The following is a 15,692-nucleotide window of genomic DNA, read 5'->3' as shown; positions in this document are numbered from 1 at the left end:
TCTCAAATTTTTTATTACAATTTAACTGGAAAACAGTTTATCAGAAAGGAAAACACAGAAATTACAAAAAAAGCAAATAACAATTTATGTCCATGACTACTTTCTGTGTAACAATTCATTTAAAATGTCAATGAACAGGTTAAAAAATTAAGCCTATGAAAAAGTAAAACACAAAATTAGAATCTTATGTTTAATAAAGTGAACAAATAGATGTAGATTCTTATAAAATGGTTTCAGTTCTTGTGTGTGACAATAACCCCAGACAACCAAGGGGAAAATTCATTTATCTGCAGCAGAGCAAAATATCTGAAATACAAAAAAAGGTTGAACTGAACTGAATTCTATACCACCATTGAATATAACTACAATTTACCCTATAAAGTTGAATTTAAAGCTTTGATGGAATAGTTTTAAACCCACATTAAAATATACAGATACATCTTTAACAGAAAAAATAAAAGAACATATTTTTTTACCTTTACAAAAAAGTCAATGTGCTGTACATCAGACAACGTTATGCACAGATGAGCATGTAAACTTTTATTTATAATGTCATTTTTCACTTAAAATGCTGTTACTTATCAGTTCCTTTTTTTCTCTTTATTTTACGTCAATCTTTCATCACTTCAAAATTAATTTCTGCTTTCGCTTCTCTATCTTTTACAGTCTTTCAGGCCATGGCGGAGAAATATGAGGTATTCTCACTATCCATTGAGCTGAATGATCCAGTAGGCCTGCGGTTTGATCCCAGACCACGGGACGATCCTGCTGATCCAAGGTACACCTTGGGTCCTAACAGAGCTTTGCACATCTGGGCGAGCTCACGGCGGAACTTAACCCCCACAAGGCCGTACAGTAGAGGATTAAAAGCACAGTGTGCTAGACCCATACTTTCTGTCACCAGAATGCCCACATCAAGCACCTTGTTCAACCCACAGGTGTCAGCAATGACCCCTAGTGTCCGTAGACTGTCAGTCGTCCGCAGGGCGTTATAAGGGGCCCAACTTACCACAAACACAACCACTAAAGAGATGATGAGCCTCAGCGAGCGCCGTTTCTGCCTGCGTGTAGTGGCATGGCACAATGCTTTGAAAATGCGAATGTAGCAATACAGCATGACTAATAGAGGTAGTATAAATCCAAGAAACAGGCTAATCAGCTGCATGCTAATCTGCCATTGTTGGGAAATCACTGTTTGGCACACCCGCTTACCGCTACCAACTAGCGGCACAACATGACGGTGGTGCACATCCACACAGGCCATGCCGAGGCATGTTACCCAGATCACGGCACATGCCAGCTGAGCGTGGCAGGTTTTGCGTCTCCAGCTGATATTGATGGCGTGTACGATAGCCAAGTAGCGGTCGAAGCTGATGCAGGCCAGAAACAGCACGCCGCAGTAGACGTTAAGTGAAAACAGAGCTCCGGCCATCTTACACACAAACAAGCCAAACATCCAATCACTGATCCACTGCATGGCAAAAAATGGCAGTGTTATAGCCAATAGCAGGTCAGAGATGGCCAAATGAAGCAGGAAGGTGTCTGTCAGTGAGAAGGAACATGGGCTGTGCCGAGATTGCCTATAGCGGCGGATCACACACAGCACTAGAATGTTACCCACTAGTGCCAAGATGAAGACCAGGATGTAGGAGATGGGGGCAAAGCGACCAACAAACGTCCATGTGCTTGTCAGGCCACAGGGGGCAGCACTCCTATCATCTCTAAAGACAGAACTGCTATCATTGTAGTCGTCATTGTAATCCTACAGTAAGAAAGAGAATACTACATTTTAGCGGGTTGGTTATTTTCACAGTTGCACTGTAAAGTATATATCACATATTTATCTTGCCAAATGCCTTTAATGCCTAGTCCTTACCCAGGGGTCAATGGTTGTGATTGAATTGCTCATGGTGAACTTTTAAACAGTGAGACATGCAGTAGAATAGTGGGCACGAGATGCACTCGTCTCTCACGCTATCTTGTTGCAATGTCTTTCCCCTTCGGGTAAAACTGAAAAATAGAAAAATAAAGGTACAGTTTTAGGGAAGTGAAGATCACTGAAACTAAATTTAAGGTACCTCGATACAAACAGTGCAAAGGAGAACTGACGGTTGTGTCCAAGGGGAAATAAAACTGCATTCATTTGACAAAAGCGTTGTTTTGAAATCCCCAGTTTGCTGAGTATGGAGAAATTGCTCAATCTTCTGGGTTCTCAGAAAAAAAAACTTGTGTTTTATAAACTGTAAAGGAGAAACAGGTGGATGTGAAAGGTTGAAATGTTGTACAAATGTTGAAATGTTGTTCAAATGGCGTTATGAAGAGGAATGTTTTCTAGGTTTTTATGCTGAAGGAGTCGTGTTTTAAAAAGCAAGTATAGTAGAGTACAACTGCAAGGAAGTGAGAGTGCTGTGCATCAGCATACAGTACAAGTCTTTCTACGGAACATGAAAATAACAATTGTTTTGATCATTTTTTTCAATAATTGACAAACTTCAAGTTTATTATTTCAGTAACATGCAAAAAACACAAGGAAACTTGCTGCAGCTTGGAAGTTGCAGATTTTCATTTTGATTTTAGATAACTTAAAAAATACCTAAAAATACATAAGAAATACATATCTGTATCAAGAACTCACATAAAAAAATCAATAACTAAAAGAATACACTGGAAGAAAAAATTCTTCTCCTACCTGCTCTAGTGCTGCAGTCTGTATTGGGGCTGAATGGCTCTGATAAAATGATGGTCTGGCTATTTCTAAGAGTTCAGGAAATACATTCATCTTGTTTCCTGCCTCCCCCCTCTCTCTCTCTCTCTCTCTCTCTCTCTCTCTCTCTCTCTCTCTTGCTTGCTTCTCATTTTGTTCCTTCCACAAATCCACTGGAAATATTTCACATTTTTAAACATCTAGTCTCAGTCTATTTACGTTTATTTTCCTAGAACATGATTTCTTACCAAAACAAATTCCAATAAGAGAAGATTCTATTTGCAAAGTCAAAAAGCATATTTTGGTGGACTTTCATAGATGCTGTGTTTTAATCTGCTGCTCATAGTTTTTAAAACATAGATGGGACCATAATTGTCCAAAGCATAGCACTCATCACATAACCTTAAAACGTGTATAGTAACACAATTATGCACAATTGCATGATAAGAGAAATAAAGGTTTATCTATCTAACTCAAAATTGTATCTTGACTTTAAAGAACAGTCTAAATCATCTGCCAAAGTCGAATATGAGGTTATAGGTCACAGGTTCACAGTTCACAGTTCACAGCTCTTTTAATCACATTTTCTGCATGGTAAAAAAACATTAACGTTTCATAGTGAACACAGACCGTTATCTCTATCAATTATTTTTTAAAGTCCAGCATATAAAAATCTTACCTTATAAATTCACACGTTTTCAGCAATAACTGGAAAAACAGACCATTATTTCTCCAGTCTGAATTGTGTGTTTCTTATTTAATCCACGATTTGTAGTGATTCACAGTTTACAACATCATTAAAAGTCACTATGTTGAAATTCTAAAACAGATTTATCTGTGATTCTGATATAAAATGGCCATATTTATAACTGCTGTGGCAACTGCTGTGTTGCAGCCACAAAACTTTCCGTGAAACTACTTTGTGTGACAAAAGAATTATATTTTTATTAATATGATTACATCTTATTTGTTGTGTTTTATTTGATTCATTTTAATGCATTTTATGACCGATTTGCATCATGCAACCCCCCTTAGCTAACTTGCTTGTTAACATGCATTGTAACCCACTGATTCTTGGGGCTTATTGTTTTAATGACGCAAGCCAACGTCTGCTCAGACAAATGACAAACTGTGATGATGATGATTTGTGTGTTGTAGTCATAACTTGCATGCTAAACATGGGGTTTGTGTGGTTTGCCATTATTGTTTGATGACTTGAATGTTTCTTGTAATGTTCGCTATTATTGGTTTCTGTGATGCATAGATTCTTTTTTATTTATGTTTCTGTAACTGATTTTGGGTACTGTGTTGTTTTATTAAATGAGAATCTAGCCAATGCTCATATGTGAAAATTAAGTATGTTGTTCACGGATATAGGTACATACACTCACCTAAAGGATTATTAGGAACACCATACTAATATTGTGTTTGACCCCCAATCACCTTCAGAACTACCTTAATTCTATGCGGCATTGATTCAACAAGGTGCTGAAAGCATTCTTTAGAAATGTTGGCCCATATTGATAGGATAGCATCTTGCAGTTGATGGAGATTTGTGGGATGCACCACATGTTCTCGTTCTGTTTAAGCCAAATTCTGACTCTACCATCTGAATGTCTCAACAGAAATCGAGACTCGTCAGACAAGGCAACATTTTTCCAGTCTTCAATTGTCCAATTTTGGTGAGCTTGTGCCAATTGTAGCCTCTTTTTCCTATTTGTAGTGGAGATGAGTGGTACCCGGTGGGGTCCTCTGCTGTTTTAGCCCATCCGCCTCAAGGTTGTAGCTTCACAAATGCTTTGCTGCATACCTCGGTTGTAACGAGTGGATATTTCAGTCAAAGTTGCTCTTCTATTAGCTTGAATCAGTCGGCCCAATCTCCTCTGACCTCTAGCATCAACAAGGCATTTTCGCCCACAGGACTGCCGCATACTGGATGTTTTTCCCTTTTCACACCATTCTTTGTGAACCCTAGAAATGGTTGTGCTTGAAAATCTCAGTAACTGAGCAGATTGTAAAATCAACCGGCCCGTCTGGCACCAACAACCATGCCACGCTCAAAATTGCTTAAATCACCTTTCTTTCCCATTCTGACATTCAGTTTGGAGTTCAGGATATTGTCTTGACCAGGACCACACCTAAATGCATTTTAGCAACTGCCATGTGATTGGTTGATTAGATAATTGCATTAATGAGAAATTGAACAGGTGTTCCTAATAGGCGAGTGTATGTTAGTCATCAATGTCTGAAACTGAAACAGTAATAGCTTCTGAACCAGTGTTGTTAATATCTTGTTAAATGGTCTATGAAGAATAGGTCGACGTATGTCCATTTTCCCCTGGCCCCGTCTATTTAAGTCCAGTGGCTTTGCTCTTTTTATAGTACAGACGGACCAAAGCAGTGTGTTCAGACCGCAAACAACTGTGTCGTTGTGTGTCGCAAGTCTCTTGCTATGAGGTTGTTAGGCCTGTTCTGCCTGCCAGCGACAAAGCGAGGCGATATCATGGGCCGTTTTTCAATTCCAAGAACGGACTTGTGTTCTTGTGGAGACCGGTCTTGCGAGGCAGCCTCGTAAGAACTAACTTTGATGGATGCACCGCGGTGACTTCTGGGACTTAAAGTGGATTGTGCCCGGCTACATTCGATGCATCCTTGATGCTAAACAAACTAATAATCTAACCTAATATCTTGACCACTCGTATTTTCAGTCACAGTTGTTAAATTCAACAAAATGGAAGATATGATACCCTGCTTTGAGGAAGGTGGAAGTTGAATAACGTCATTGTATAACGGGCAGAGGAGCTCAAGTCCTCTATCGTCAGTTACTGCAGGGTTTGTTTATAAATGTTACTAGAGCAACCAAAAACACCTTCTAACCACCTCGTAGGAAGAGACGCAACACTCTGGCGCTCTGACACAAATATTCTCTCATTAGTTTTTATTTTAGTTCCCTTAAAATGTCGATGTCCTTCTCTTTATTTTCCTAGTGAGATGATTTAGGGAAAGTAAAGTAAAATATAGGCCTATAGGCACAATGTGTATAAAACAGTACAGTACATGTACATTTACACATGCTTTTTGTTTGATGGTAACGAAAGGGAATCTTTTGCATGATTGTATTTTCAGATATTGGGCAATCTGGTTTCATATGCATTGTCTCTGTGGTTACAGTGGTTTGAATGTGAGAGAAACTGACTACAGAATCTAAAAACAATTAGCAGATAAGCCATCAAATAAATCAACTGCTGTGGATTAGATATATTGTATATGAAATATTTTAATTTCAAGGATAATTCTTCTCACATTTATTCTTACATTTTCAGTATATTAATGACTATTGTTTGGAATAGTTTAGAACTTTGTAATTATTTATAGAGGACTTGTGATATGGTAAAGAGAGCACTGCATGGGGCTTGACCCGACTTCACTTTGATGGAAAAGCAAACAACTAGTGGGCGTTCATTTAGGTACAGTGGACTAAATTATATGAGTCATTGATGTGTAAACTGAAGTCAAACAACTCAACTGATTCTTTGGAATGATACAAACAACCTTGCTATTTTAACATACCTTTGTACTTACAAAAAATCCACTAATTCTTCATTGCGTCCAAGAATTTCAAGTAATGGAAAAGTCTGGTCAGCCTGAATATTGAAAAAAATCAGGTTAAAATATGTTTTGTGACAGCATCATCCAAAAGTTTTTTTAATTTATAACATAAACATTCTCAGGTATTGTCTAGCATTGTTGAAACTTGTTATTTTACTTCTTGTATTACCTCCCTAAGATGAATCAGTTTGTTGTTTCCCTTGTAAGTCACTTTAAAAGCATCTGCTAAACGAATAAATGTAAATTTATACAATTTGTGTGTGGATATTTGCTTTTAAAGCTAAATGTATTCATTGTGATATGTCATCGTCACACAACTGTTTACAGATCAAGAATGATTTAACAAATGCATGGTGGTAACCACTGACGTATGAGTGAGCTGAAGTCACAAAGCCCTGATCCTTGAACCAATGTTTGCTTTAAAATAAGGGCACAGCAGCAGACAAAAATGTTTGACATACTGTACATGACAGTACAGATTTGGAATAATAATAATTCATATTTCAGTGTTCAATATTCTAAGTAAATGTTACTTAATCTATCAACATCTTCATTAAAGAGTGGTATAGTGAGGTCAGAAATCCTCGTGTGACCTTGATTCGTGCTGTGAGGGCATCTGTCACTGTTGGGTTTGTCAAAAAGGGAAATGCACACACATACAGTATATCTATTGAGGTGTACAAACAGACACAGTGTTTTCAGCTAAGTGTTTTTATGGCTTATAGGCAACATGTATATTGTGTCTTGATGTATGGGGACCCAAAAGAGTGGAAACGTCCTCGCCTAAAAATCAAATATTTTACCTTTCAGTTTACAACAGTCATGAAGTACCTACCAGTCCACACCATGAGCACACACATGAAAAAATGACATCAGCACAGGTATAAAATCCCGAGGTAAGGTTTCTCCTCCCCTTCTTTTCCTTGGGATTATTTTCCACTTCGCTGGGTCCTACCAAAAACTGAGCACCACTTCCGCTGAACAAGAAACACTGGAATTTAAAGCAAATTTTGGAAACAGGTAAGAGAGATGGTGACATTTAAACATTTAAACCTACGTATGGTTGAGGGTTTGGAACAGCACTAGATATGTCCGAACCGATTCGGTATATATATATAAATCTTACATGGACTTTCAGTCAATTACTTGCAATTTCAATGTCAAAAACTTTCTCTTATCTCTGTGAAAACTGTAGGTCATATCCTTTAGAATGAGAAATTCTTAAGTATTGACAAAATGTGTTTTCTATTGTTTGCATTAGTCATGTCATATCAGACAGAAATAATCACTTCGCAGCCTCAGGTGACTGTTACTAGTTTCACCGTCTCCTCTGGTTCCACTGACTGGAGCTCTGGTGTCTGTGACTGCTGTGACGACTGTGGCATCTGTGAGTATGCTCAGAATATAAATAAATAAAAAACAAATATCAAATTATCTTGTTAGCTGAATCTAGTTAAGTTAAAAAAGATACGTTTACTGTAATTTAATGCATACATGGGCTGTAATAAAATATTGTCAGAATAGTCCAAGGTTATAAAGTTGTTTGAATTCTGACACAGATTTGCTCCTTAGGTCTGTGTGGTACTTTTATTCCCTGCGTCTTGGGTTGTAAGGTGGCACAGGATCACAATGAAACCTGCTGTTTGCCCTTCTTACCTGGAGCTATGGTTGCATTGAGAACCAGCATCCGTGACAAATATCAAATCAATGTAGGCCACAACTAATAACCAATATTCTTTATTAAACTAATTGTTTCATGCAAATACTGTATGAGTGCTTCCACCTTCACAATGATATGTATAGGAATGTCTTCTGTCTTATTACAGGGCACTTTGTGTGATGACTGGCTCATCATGTCCTGCCTCGGCCCATGTGGACTCTGCCAGATGGCTCGAGAACAGAAGATGAGAGGATAATAATTAGAAAAGCGAAACAATCCTGGATGGATGGATGCATTGATAATTGTTTTATTGTTTTTTATTTCACAGGCTAAAAACAACTGTATAAATTAACCTTTACTTTTTTATTGTACCATGATGCATGATGTATGAAGCAGTCTAAGTGATGTGGCAAACAGGTTTATATATGTAATACATTTGTTCACAAGACTTTTTTTAAATAATCAAAGCAATTTGATCAAGCTATGAGAGGCTTTGCTTCTGTTCTGAAACGCGGAGCCATTTTGTTCCTCTTTTGGATCTTTGTGAAAAGAGAAGCCGCATTTAAAAGTAAGAGACAAAAAGTTTGCAACAGTTTTGAGAAACAGGAATGATTTTAAAAAGGTAGGAACTGAATAACTGAAACATTTACTGTAAATCAAAATGTTTAATGTTAAGTTAAATATAAAGAAAATGTAACATCTCTTCTGCTTATTAGGAAATGAACAAGTGAGATTTCTTTGCATTTGACTGCTAACCTGTTAATAGTTGAACAATCCAATGAAAACGTATTATTTTGATGTTTGTTGTTTGATGTATACTCTCTTTAACATGAGAATACTAAGCCTTTATGTGTTTTCGACATTGTATGTTGAGCAGAATTGTGAATTGATGCATCTAAATTTTGTAAATATAGATTTTCTAAATGGACACATACATTACTATATTACTATGAAATTACTATGTTAATTGAATCGCTTTACTTTAGGTTATTTTAAGAAAGGTGATGTTAATAAAAAAGGGAAAATTAAATCTTGAGGGCTAAACATGACCACATTTCCTGATTTCAGTCACATGTATACTGCAACCCTTCTCGGAATTTTGAAGTTTCACTACAAGGATTGTTTAGGATTAAATGTTTTTGAGTCTACATTATCCACATTTCTAATTTGTATTAATATACATAGACACTAGATGCTTGGATAAGGCGAGTTGTGTTACAGGTTAACATTAATAAAAACAGTTTATAATCTTTTTGAATTCCTTTATTTTCCCAGCTGGCTGTAAATTGGATTAAGAGCTGCTTACACTGTGTGAGGGACTCCCACACAACTCCCTAATGTTGTTTTTTATTGAATGCAACTGACGGGAAACGTTTCAAACTGCAATTTGACTTATCTGTCTGAAGAAATATGGCTAAGTCTGCATGTCGTGAATTCATCGTAAAGGCAATATTTACATGCCTGATTAAATTTGCCTTCAACTACAGTTTCAGGAATTGCATCCAGGAACCAGATAACAGCCACACAACCTACAGATGCATCAAACCACATGAGCCTGACATAACTTTAATAGTGAGAGATTTGCTGTCCACAGCAACAAACCTTACAGTGTCTCACGGCAGCTTTGAAAAAATCCCAGAACAAGCATTCCAACATCTGCCTAATCTGAGTTCCCTAGTTCTGGATAATAACCAACTTGGTAACATTGACAAAGGTGCTTTCATTAATCTGATAGAACTAAAGACTTTGAATATGTCTTGCAATAACTTGTCATCTCTCCATCGTGATGTCTTTGGTGATGTGTATAATCTCAGAGAGCTTCTCCTGGGAAGCAACAAGCTTGCTGACATTGACTCGTTACTGTTTTCCAATTTGACAAACCTGAATATGCTTGTTTTATGCAGGAACCGCCTGTATAATTTCACAGCTTTGGTTGAAAGCATAACACACCTGCCCAGCTTGACAAAACTGGACCTTTCTTTCAACCATCTTACCACCCTGCATCACTCCGCCCCTTTGCCAAAGTCACTTTCCACCCTTTATGTTGGTTATAATAAATTGCACACGCTGGGATGTGATGCCGCTTTCCTGATGTATGTAAAAGAGCTAGATTTCTCAAACAATACATTACTGTCATTCCAGGCTTTTCAAGGGCTGAATCTGGGGAACGTAACCTACCTGCGTTTGCGCTTTACCAATGTCTCTATCATCAAACTTCTAAATAATACTAATGTACGACCCTGGCATGTTGACTTCTCAGGATTGAAACTGAAGGATGATCAAGCACTGCGTTCACTCTGTAATCTTCTGAGATCCCAAAGCCATAAAAAAAAAGAAATACCTAAATTGATCTGCCAGTACAACTCCATTAAATCTATCCAAAACAACACGCTTAATCTATGCCCCAATATCACCGGTGTCTTGGACCTCTCACGGAATGAGATAAAAGATGTAGACTGCTTGTGGTTTCTAAGTGGTCAAAACAAACTAAAAAGTCTCAAGATAGAGCACAACCATTTGACCAACCTATCCTGCATAGAAGCAAAATATAAGTTTTACAGCCTGAGAAATGTGAGCTTTCGATACAACCGTATTTTAAAGGTCAACAGTTTTGCCTTCAGTCACACACCCAGATTGACAAACCTTCAGCTGAACATTAACATTATTGCTTATATGGACCACAAAGCTTTGAGTGGACTCAGAGATCTTGTAACACTACGACTAGACAACAACCTCTTGACTGATGTCTATGAAGACAGCTTTGAAGATCTCATCAGCTTGAAGACCCTGAACTTGCGCAACAACCAGTTAGCTGTGATTTTTAACAACGCCTTTAAGTCTCTCAAAAATCTGACAATTTTAGATCTGGGCGGGAACAAGATCGCACAGCTAAAGCCGCACGCCTTTACAGGACTGGATAGCTTAACCAATCTCTATTTAGATAGAAATCGTCTGAAAAAGATAGACGGCACGCTCTTTGGGAAACTTAACAGAACACTGCAAGTGCTGGATTTACAGGCAAACCAGATTCTGTATTACACAGAACACACAAACTCTCCATTCCTAAATCTAACAAAACTGCTTGACCTGAAACTCGATGCGCAGGTGCCGAATGGAATAAACTTATTGCCTTGTGCGTTTTTCCGCGGTCTCACTGCTCTGAAACGACTTTACCTCACCAACAACCATATCACTGGATTCGGTGCTGAAACGTTTGATGACCTGGAAAACTTGGAGTTCTTAACTCTGGACAACTCATGTGTTGGTATCGCCCAGCTCAAGCCAGGTATTTTCAAAAACCTCAGAAAACTGACAACTTTATATGCTGAGAACATGGGCATAAAATTGTTCTCCAAAGAGGTCTTCGGAAATCTCACTGGACTAAAGGTTTTACATCTCAATCGCAACGCCATGTTGACATTGGACATAGGTTTATTGGGAAAGCTAACCAATCTTACATATATTGACCTGCGCAGTTGCCCTCTAAGTTGTGGTTGCCAAAATACCGAATTGCAGAACTGGACCATAAGCAACCAAAGACTCCAGTTTCCGTATCTTTACAACATTACATGCCAAGACCATACAGGATCATTCTTTCACAACTTTGACACCAATGTCTGCTATTTAGACTTAGGACTCTATCTTTTTTCCTCCACCTACGCATTCACAATTTTACTAACCATAATACCACTTCTCTACGTGAGACTTTACTGGAAATTTAAGTACGGGTACTACGTCTTTCGATCGTGGTTCGGAGAACAGTGGCGTCGTTTACGGGACCAGGAGGAGAAATACAAGTTTGACGCTTTTGTTTCCTATAACTCAGCAGATGAAAACTGGGTAATGGAACAACTGTTACCGAACCTGGAGGGCTCTTCATTTCGGCTCTGCCTCCATCACAGAGACTTTGAGCTTGGACGGGATATCGTTGACAACATCGTGGCTGCTGTATATGGCAGCCGCAAAACGATCTGCGTGGTCAGTCAGAGTTTCCTTCGCAGTGAATGGTGCTCTTTGGAGATCCAGCTGGCCAGCTACAGGCTCTTTCAAGAAATGCAAGATGTGCTTTTGCTGGTCTTCCTGGAACCTATTGCCGAGCGGCAAGTGTCCGCTTATCACCGTATGAGGAATGTCATGCTCAAAAAGACCTATTTACAATGGCCTGGGGAAAATTGTTCAGATCCAACCAGTGCAAAAGAGCTGTTCTGGAGCCAGCTTAAGAGGGCACTGAGGAGCAGCAACACTGCTGGCCAAGAGGAGCAGAAGTTGAAGGAGGACAATGAAAAGAAAAGACAAGAGAAAACAGGTGTGGGTGTGGAGGAAAGAGAATATTTTGTCAACCAGACACCTAGAGATGATGAAGTATATTACCTGATGCCTTAGTTTACTACCTAAACATTTATTTGAATATCTACTTCATATATGCAGTCATACTACTAATCATACAACTACTACTACCATACTAATGAAGATACCAACTAACAAAATGTAAATTTAAATGTTTTATTATGCATTTAAGGTGATATTATACATGTACATTAAAGTGGTTTTTAAACAAAACAGGGAGACCAACTGTGATCTATTTACCTTCCCAATTATAGAATTGTGTGCTTTGATTTTCTATTAACCATACAAAATGTTTAATCAGATACATATATTGTACAGAAATTGTGAAATGAGTCACATTCAAATCTTTAGTAGGTTGTCTACATATCAATCAAAATCAGCCTGTTTTATAAAATAATATCACAAAATCACATCTTATTTCCAAAGAAATTTAAATATTTTGATACAATAACTGTCAAGTAAAAATCCAAAAATGAAAATTGTTCTAAAATTAAAATGCAGACTTTTTTTACCTCAAAAGAAAAAACAATTTGCATCAAAGAGAGAGGTCTGCTCTTAAGAAGTGCAAGCAACAGCATTCTTTTCAGTCACCTTTATTACCTGTGCTATTATTAAACTTGACAAATCACAATTATACATAATGTGAATCAGGTGAACTCTCAATTCTATGTAACATGTAGAAGTGATTTACATGTGGATGTCTTTAAAAGTAATATAACATGTTGCTCATACAAATATAGTAAGCAGACATTTGTATATTCACATGAGCCCTGTATTTAGTCTAACCATATCATTCCCAATTATGACAAAATACCTTATCTGGTGTGTTTGATCTGACACAAAGAGTCATACCATGCCAATCTGACCTATCTTGGGAGTTAGTCGGATGTGGAAATCGAAAAAATGGCTTATATTGAAAGCCTTCCGGGGGAAAGGATGCTGAGAATGAGAGTTTAGCCCATCTGTCTCTAACATCCTGAACTTGCAGCTGATTGGACCAAAAGCTGGATTCTCCCAAAAAAGTCTCCTGCACTTTTTGTTTCCTATTCTCATTTTCAGGATTTAAATTAAACATAGGATCTGTTTTTTCTTCCCACTGGTGAGATATGAGATCTAAACCTAAATTGTTCATACTTTCACCTCTTCTTGGTAAATCCCCCGATAGCTGCTGAGAACAGGGTTTATAATAAGGATTCGCCCAAGGTGGGGTGCTGGGTATGAGAGTGGCAAGTTGGGAAAAAGCCTGATCCTGCTGAAAGAGCGTTGTGCTGGGATAATGCTGAGTTTTGAAGCAATCCTGAGACCACCTAGCAGTCCTCGACTGGTCAAACTACAATGAATAATCAATACAATTTACTAGATATCCAGTCCTAAAAAGTTTGCTTTTGTGTGTAGTGGGAAATTAAATTGTCTCATTAAATTTGATAAAAAATGAGCTTACCATATCTGTGTCGGACTGTCGAGGTTGTTTTAAAGAGACTGGAGGGGAAAATCTCCTCTCTGCTTGTACTCTTCTCTTCTTCATTGAAGCACCTCTGCCTGAGTCCTGCTTTACCTTCTCTGCTATATATTTCTGCTGTATGGCATTCTCTGTGCACAGGTCAATAAATAAAATCCACAACTATAACACTGCTCTAAGCGTAAATTATTTACATTACCTGTCCATATATCTGTGGTGCTGTTGGGTCCACTCTCTTCATTTTCCAGTGCATGGCTGAAACATATTTGTGAGCAGTCTTCATGTGTCTGTCCTGAACCGAAACTGCTTGTTTGCTTTCCATCAATAAATGAATTGTGCAGGTAATGCTGTAAATGGAATCTATGGGTTTCTTGTAGAGCCTGCAGTAGCACGTCTCTGCATTCCGCAAGCAGGGGGCGCCGTGGCACATGGCGCTCCAAACGTGCAGCCAGTTTGTTGACAGCTTCCCTAACAGACGCTGATATCTGCACTCTATCATTTTCAGTCAATGTACCAGTCCCAGAGTCCAGTTTAGATGAAAAGGGATCACTCTTGCTTTGTCGAACATCATCTTCACACAATCTTTCCATGGCAGCAGTTGATTCAAATCTTTGAATCTTCTTTGCACACTTTTCTTCAGCAATAGTGTCAGTTCTGTTGTTTTCGTTGTGTGATTTGGGAGAGTCTATTTCTTGGAAATCTAAAATATTCCTGTTAACTGGAGTGGAACAAAACTGATATTCCAGTTTATTTTCTGGCGATGACAAAACCATAAATTCATAAGTTCCTTTCAGGCTGCTTGAAGTGTCTGGCCTGGATTTATTTTTTGTATCTTTCTTCACGGTGTTGGCACTTCTGTAATGCTTCTCATCTTGTCTAGATGATTCCTTAGGCACTGTGACTTCTTTATTACTCTGTAAATCACTTGGAGATGTAATCTCTTTTCTTGAGTATCTCATAGTTTTTTCTGGTTCCTGGTGTGGTTCCTGTACTTCATCGAGAATGCAGTCCTGGTCTGAATCGGGCAATGATGGCGGATGAGGAGCTAATGGTGATGTAACATGCATCACAGACCGTTTTCTTTTATCTTTTCTCTGCTTCTCTGTCTTCAGTTGTTCACTTACGACCCTCTCAATGTCTATAGATCTAACCTCGTGGCTAAAGAGACCTCGGATGGAGGTGAGGCGTCCTTCTGTTATGATGCTCGGCTTTTGGGGGAGAAATGGCTTAGCAAAATACTTTTCTTTTCTGGAAGAAGCTACTGAATGGCACCCATGCTGTGCTTTCTCGCTGCCAATTTTTCTACTTTGCTGAAGGCCTGTGTGAGACCAGTTTCTCTCCTGACCTCGAATCTGATTCCTCTCCTTCCTGGTTTTGAGACACTTTACTTTGTGGGGCGAAGAGTTGTGCGCAGATGTCTTAATGCTGTTATAGCATACTGGATTAACACCGGCTGTATGAGATGAAGACTGAGCTTTGCACATGCTGAGGTTGCAGGAAGATTTCAGCACGTTGCGTTTACGTGGTAAGCTCTTGCAGGTGTGGTGGCTCATTGTGTATTCATGAGTTTACTATAAAATATGGACACAAAAACGTATTTTGTCAAATAATGAAACTTCCAAATAAAAGATGAGTGCCAAGTATTGCATTGGTAATGGGTAAAGTGAGTACTTATTTTTTTGTGTCTGATGCGCTTTAACATTTTAGATACAGGTTTGAACGTAGCCTAGGCCTACCTCATATAAAGTGATGTCAAATGTCAAAAGTGCATTCTCCGTTGTCAAATGTCAAACCTGTAACATAGAAATATAGTTAAAACGTTTGCAAATGTAGAATATTAACGATATAATTTCATGGCAGTTACATTTAACGTTCTGTTGCGTAGCAACATGCTTCAAACGCAGAACTCCCAC

The 15,692-nt window shown here is 38.3% G+C and overlaps 4 protein-coding genes across 5 annotated transcripts; 2 read left to right on the top strand and 2 right to left on the bottom strand.

Moving 5' to 3' along the window:
• cxcr3.2 (chemokine (C-X-C motif) receptor 3, tandem duplicate 2) lies at positions 1 to 2,777 on the bottom strand. 2 transcript variants are annotated; one of them, XM_079469044.1, is made up of 4 exons: positions 2,690 to 2,720; positions 2,110 to 2,240; positions 1,877 to 2,010; positions 1 to 1,762 (listed from the first exon to the last, which is right to left on the bottom strand). In XM_079469044.1, exons 3-4 carry the CDS (start codon positions 1,907 to 1,909, stop codon positions 671 to 673), a joined length of 1,125 nt encoding a protein of 374 aa, XP_079325170.1. In that variant the 5' UTR covers positions 1,910 to 2,010; positions 2,110 to 2,240; positions 2,690 to 2,720; the 3' UTR covers positions 1 to 670. The 2 variants fall into 2 exon arrangements, with proteins under 2 accessions (XP_079325170.1, XP_079325169.1); XM_079469043.1 differs by lacking the exon at positions 2,110 to 2,240 and having other exon boundaries at positions 2,690 to 2,777.
• Positions 2,778 to 7,576: 4,799 nt separating this feature from the next.
• Positions 7,577 to 9,223, top strand: cnfn (cornifelin; the record flags this gene model as incomplete). The annotated part of the gene is made up of 3 exons (XM_079469392.1): positions 7,577 to 7,700; positions 7,886 to 8,022; positions 8,140 to 9,223. The coding sequence occupies 3 exons, from the start codon at positions 7,577 to 7,579 to the stop codon at positions 8,227 to 8,229; spliced, it is 351 nt and encodes a 116-aa protein (XP_079325518.1). The 3' UTR covers positions 8,230 to 9,223.
• tlr21 (toll-like receptor 21) lies at positions 8,487 to 12,532 on the top strand. Its single transcript, XM_079469391.1, has 2 exons — positions 8,487 to 8,595; positions 9,249 to 12,532. Exon 2 carries the CDS (start codon positions 9,384 to 9,386, stop codon positions 12,354 to 12,356), a length of 2,973 nt encoding a protein of 990 aa, XP_079325517.1. The 5' UTR covers positions 8,487 to 8,595; positions 9,249 to 9,383; the 3' UTR covers positions 12,357 to 12,532.
• prr19 (proline rich 19) lies at positions 12,464 to 15,344 on the bottom strand. Its single transcript, XM_079469388.1, has 3 exons — positions 13,979 to 15,344; positions 13,762 to 13,910; positions 12,464 to 13,650 (listed from the first exon to the last, which is right to left on the bottom strand). Exons 1-3 carry the CDS (start codon positions 15,330 to 15,332, stop codon positions 13,111 to 13,113), a joined length of 2,043 nt encoding a protein of 680 aa, XP_079325514.1. The 5' UTR covers positions 15,333 to 15,344; the 3' UTR covers positions 12,464 to 13,110.
• Between the last annotated feature and the right edge of the window lie 348 nt (positions 15,345 to 15,692).

This window comes from Barbatula barbatula (assembly GCF_947034865.1).
Source record: "Barbatula barbatula genome assembly, chromosome: 12".
NCBI classification, from domain to species: Eukaryota; Metazoa; Chordata; class Actinopteri; order Cypriniformes; family Nemacheilidae; genus Barbatula; species Barbatula barbatula.
The sequence above is the reverse complement of the archived record's forward strand: the minus strand, read 5'-3'. Positions and strand labels throughout refer to the sequence as shown.

What these genes read in the sequence shown, in the direction of transcription:
- cxcr3.2 (XM_079469043.1), bottom strand. Translation starts at nt 1,909, where the DNA reads ATGAGCAATTCAATCACAACCATTGACCCCTGG. An exon ending in TCACAACCATTGACCCCTGG is followed by an intron (nt 1,763 to 1,876) that starts GTAAGGACTAGG and finishes TTCTTACTGTAG; the next exon opens with GATTACAATGACGACTACAA.
- tlr21 (XM_079469391.1), top strand. Translation starts at nt 9,384, where the DNA reads ATGGCTAAGTCTGCATGTCGTGAATTCATCGTAAAGGCAATATTTACA.
- prr19 (XM_079469388.1), bottom strand. Translation starts at nt 15,332, where the DNA reads ATGAGCCACCACACCTGCAAGAGCTTACCACGTAAACGCAACGTGCTG. An exon ending in CACCACAGATATATGGACAG is followed by an intron (nt 13,911 to 13,978) that starts GTAATGTAAATA and finishes ACCTGTGCACAG; the next exon opens with AGAATGCCATACAGCAGAAA. An exon ending in GACAGTCCGACACAGATATG is followed by an intron (nt 13,651 to 13,761) that starts GTAAGCTCATTT and finishes TATTCATTGTAG; the next exon opens with TTTGACCAGTCGAGGACTGC.